This window comes from Tarenaya hassleriana, unplaced genomic scaffold (genome assembly GCF_000463585.1).
Source record: "Tarenaya hassleriana unplaced genomic scaffold, ASM46358v1 Cleome126, whole genome shotgun sequence".
Taxonomy (NCBI): Eukaryota; Viridiplantae; Streptophyta; class Magnoliopsida; order Brassicales; family Cleomaceae; genus Tarenaya; species Tarenaya hassleriana.
The window spans coordinates 88,106-92,863 of record NW_010963054.1 but is presented as its reverse complement, the minus strand read 5'-3'; the positions used below and the strand labels follow the sequence as shown (position 1 = coordinate 92,863).

The 4,758-nt window shown below is 39.7% G+C and overlaps 1 protein-coding gene across 1 annotated transcript; it reads left to right on the top strand.

Annotated features, from left to right (window-relative positions):
• Window positions 1-6: 6 nt before the first annotated feature.
• Window positions 7-3,647, top strand: LOC104807108 (transcription factor E2FC-like). Its single transcript, XM_010532219.1, has 13 exons — window positions 7-340; window positions 919-1,090; window positions 1,191-1,244; window positions 1,363-1,448; window positions 1,606-1,694; window positions 1,776-1,824; window positions 2,041-2,093; window positions 2,168-2,218; window positions 2,319-2,367; window positions 2,512-2,577; window positions 2,660-2,736; window positions 2,870-3,050; window positions 3,211-3,647. The coding sequence occupies exons 1-13, from the start codon at window positions 119-121 to the stop codon at window positions 3,271-3,273; spliced, it is 1,212 nt and encodes a 403-aa protein (XP_010530521.1). The 5' UTR covers window positions 7-118; the 3' UTR covers window positions 3,274-3,647.
• Window positions 3,648-4,758: the final 1,111 nt, after the last annotated feature.

The following is a 4,758-nucleotide window of genomic DNA, read 5'->3' as shown; positions in this document are numbered from 1 at the left end:
CCCCCCTCAATTTTTCTCTCTCTGTGATTTTCCCTCCAAGAATCGACAAAGAATCAAAACCCAAAAACCCTAGATTTCTTCCCCCTTTCTCTCTCTCGAAGCTTCATCGTACCGGAAAATGGCGGCGGCATCGAATTCCGGCGAAGATCCGAGCCTCACCTATCACCGCTCTCCGTTCCGCTTCCAGCTTCTCCAATCTCTCTATTGTGATCCGCTTTTGTCTCCTCCTCCTCCTACGACGACGAATTGCCTCTTCCCGATCTCTTCTCCGCCTTCTTCCATCGCCCAGCCGCCGAATCCGTCGTCCGATCACTGCCCTTCTCATAGTTACGACAAAACTGTGAGTTCTGCTTCCACTGGTTGATTACTGTTCCCTCTTAGTTTTTGTCTTTTCCTTAGTTTTGGAGCTAGGTTTTTTTGTTCCATGGTTTCCTTGGGTTTTATCCCCGAATTCAGTGGATATCGAATCGGACTTGGCGATTCAGTTCATCAATTACTTGGATTTGGGTTTTTGTTGGGAAGGCTACAAATTTGGTTTTCCCAACTTGCAGCTGTGGGGATAGATTCTGGGAACGAGCGTGAATCTCACTCTTAAAATTTTTTCGTTTTGGAGGAATCGCATTCTCATGATTAATTTAAATCTCAAGGTACCGAGGCTGTTTCGAGTTTATGAAGCTGCGTACCTGCAAGTGTTTCTGGGAGAATTTCCATGTTTAAGCGTGGTTGGCTGATTGTACCAGGGACATAGAATGTGTTTTCACGCCTTTACATACTTTGAGATAATTTGAGGATTAATGTAAAGAGAGAATGGTTTGGCTTTATCATGAGACTTGGTTTCAGTTTCAGTTAGACTTGTTTGTGTATTTATCTTTTAGAAAGAGCTACAAATGAAATGATATAGTGAAGCTCTTGACGCAGTTTTGCAACGGTATATCATCTGGAGAGAGTAGAAAGGTCGCTATGGTGCCAGTGAAACTAGAATACCCTGATGGTAAGAAGCTAGAATCTCCATGTGAAGGTTTTGGTAAACAGGCCAAGAAGGCAAAGAGTTTGAAACAGTCCAAGGCTGGATATAGAAAAGCAAATGCCGGTAATCCTCTTGCACTCTTGTCTCAACTTAAATTGTTGTATGTAATTGTTGAAATACCCTCTGCTTCATTCTGCACCGACCTGGTCGAATTTTTCTGCAGAATGTCCAAGTGGCCTGAATGCAGCTAATCATTGTCGATATGATAGTTCCCTAGGTAATTCCAAACCCCTTATTTCTTTGAATGGTATATTTATTTTTATTGTTACTCTTTTTGGTATAGTGTTTGGGGGCCATTGTTACAAATATTGCACATGTTCTCTTTTGTTTCACAGGTTTGTTGACACAGAAGTTCATCAGTTTGATCCAAGAAACTAAGGATGGGACACTTGACCTGAATTACTGTGCAAAAGTTTTGGAGGTATGGTATGGGAACTGTGTAATGAGCTGGGAATGTATGTTCTTATAAGTTCTGTGTCTGAGTGTACGAATTTGTGGATCTTCAGCTTATATAATTCTAAGATGATCCAGTCTTTGCTTTTTGAATCACTTTGGATGTGCCTCTTATTGCATTACAGGTACAGAAGAGAAGGATATATGACATTACAAATGTCCTCGAAGGAATTGGATTAATAGAGAAAACTACCAAGAACCATATCCGCTGGAAGTAATAAAACGACCCCTTACTCACATTGATAGGTCAACTTGTTCAATTTGAGTTCTTCTGACTTCTTGACCGTTGATGCAGAGGTCCTGACAGTTTTGCCAACCTGGAAAGTCAAATGTCTAAGCTGGAGGTTCATACGCCTCTTTTTCATGGAATTCAATATACTGAAAGGACCATCACATGAAAATAATCATTATAACCAGTTTGATGTTAATGTTTGGGAGTTTTATAATCTGTTTGCCCTTTTCCCCTCGACCCCGTACATTTATTATAAACTATATGCTGTGGGATTATACTTCATTGGAGCCTTCTTCTAAACAACTATTTCCGTCTCTACATATTGCAGTCAGAAGTGGCAAGTTTGCATTCTGAGGAAAAACAGCTGGATGACCGTATAAGGTCGGTTGCTGATCTGTTCCCCGAGATACTTATCCTTTTTTTTTTCCTAATATGGGCAGCAATATGTTCTCCAGGGAAAGAAAAGAAGCTCTCCGGGCTTTTGGGGAGGATGAAAATTGCCGAAGGTATTTGTCCTTCGTTTCATTTCGATCTTGTTTCCTTTATACATGTCCATATCTAACTGAGAACTCTGCTAAACCATGACGCCTTTGATCTCATTATCAGGAACCTCTTTGTGACAGAGGAAGATATCATGAGCCTCCCGTGCTTCCAGGTCCTCATATAAGCTTCTTAGAGATCATTGGAATTGTGTACCCTTTACTCACATATGTTTGTTAGAGATGGTTTATGTTTGATTACAGATGTATGTATGGCTGGTGGTACTTTTTATCATATTTCTTGGTATTCTTCTATGCAGAACCAGATGCTTCTGGCAGTTAAAGCTCCAGTAGCTAGTTCCATTGAGGTTCCAGATCCTGACGAGGTGACTTTCCCTGCGTGGTTTAGTTTCATATATTGTTATCGACAATCATATGAGCTAATGTTTGGATCATCTTGATGGCCAGGATATCAGTTTTCCCCAACCACAATACAGGATGGTGGTTAGGAGTACAATGGGACCTATCGACGTGTATCTCATAAGGTACTTCTTGGATCATCTAACGTGTTTTCCGTTTTTCTTTCCTTATAGTAAAATGTGGCTACTCGCTTGTTTTCTCGTTAGATCAAGTGTTACTACATAAATTGGCAGAACTGATAAGTTTCCTCCATTACAGCGGACACAAACGAGAAGAGGGAGATACAACTGATAAATTGTCTGAACAGTCAGACCAGTTGTCTCACAACCATGCCTCTCTGGCCTTGTCTCCAGGCCGTGGTGAGAATCAATGCAATAATTCTCAGTCGTCCACTCCCAGCGCATCTGGTATCCAGAAAATAGTGACGGCAGATACTGATGTAAGCGCACAACAAGTATTATATGCGCAAGTATTCCGTTCCCAATACATGCACCTGATGTGTACTGTTGGAAGACAAAAAGAATCTTTGATGGATGATGATGCAGCCACTTCTTAAACTTGTTCACTCATTCCTGCAATGCATGCATCTTTGATTGCAGATTAATGCCGACTACTGGTTCCAGTCAGATTCCGAGGTCAGCCTGACCGATTTATGGACATGAAACCTTAACGAGGTCTGCGTACATATAAACTCGCAACAGTCTCTTGTTGAACGTCAAAGCCGCTAGTTGCAGGAATCAAACCTCGTCGCGTCCGACTGGTAGTAGAATATTCCGTGTTGAAATATGCGGGAGGCGAAGATTCAGTGCTTGACGTGTTCTCTGTTGAGGCTGATGTGCCTTTAGCTTCTTACCCTTTTTTTGGTCAGTGAAAGAAAGCCCATTGCCACCATTAGCAAACAAGGTATTGGGTTTTGTTTTTTTTTCGTTTGTAAAATATTTTTACAACTGCTCAATTCATCCTACCCTGAAACGATTATATGGTTTTATTCAGTTTAAACTCTGAATCATGAGGTGAAAAACGATTATTATTTCTATTTCATTTTCAAACTATTCAATTGAGAAACACAATGGCCGTGGACCGATCATAATACCACAATCTCTTCTAAATGGTCTTATTCTTGAATGTTTGGACATAGAATACTTGGAAAAGTGTATTGGGTTGATCCAACTGCAATTATTAACATGATTTCAAACTTGTAAACTCAAGCTCAATGGTGATGAAGAAAGCAACATCTAAACTTGTTCAAGTTTCTTCCACCTTATTATCTTGAAAACTACAAAGTCTATTTAAGAAAAAGAAAGAAAAGTAAGTTGATTCAATTTATTTAGATTATAGATCATATGAATTGTACTTACTAGTGTGATCATTTGGCCCAAAAACAAAAACTCATACTTGTGGATATGTCGTGTGTTTGGTTTGTCTTTTGTGAATTTTGAAGTCTGTTGAGTTCGAACAAAGCCAGCCAAAGGAAACGAGTGTGTTGAATGACATAATCCTTTCCTTTGACCATTTTCCCTTTAGTCAAACGTTTGTTCGTTCTGCGGTTTAGAGTTTTATTATGGCTCAAGATTAACTATGGTGGTGTGGGTTTTAATCGGCTCTTGGTCGGACCCATTGCGACTCAAATCGATAGATTCCTCACATGGACCGAGTGCATGGTACTTAACATGGTAAACGAGCTATTCGATCTAGTGGGAGTTTCGAGACTAGATGGTCTACTCGGACCAAGTAACAAATATTGAAAAAATATAATTGATATACTTACACCGGTTGGGATTTGAGCTTTTCATTAGTAAAACACTTGTTAAAAATTTCGATCGTCCGTGGTATGGATCTTGCCAAAATTGAACATATCGGACTATCTTAGTGGGGCAACATGAGGAAATCGTGATTCTCATAACTTGAACGTGAATGTGTTAAATCTAGACATGGTTAAAAAAATCCCTCTACGAAATTTTCAAATTTATACCGCCCATTAGTGGAGTACTTGTCAATGCATCGATTGTCTGAGTTACGGGTCCTACCAAAGGTGAACATACCTAATGATATAGTGTAAGTTTACAAATTCTTTAAACTCATCTAAATCATGATCTTCAATATGCATCACTTTAACATACAAGATCATGAATGCGAAAATAAAATTC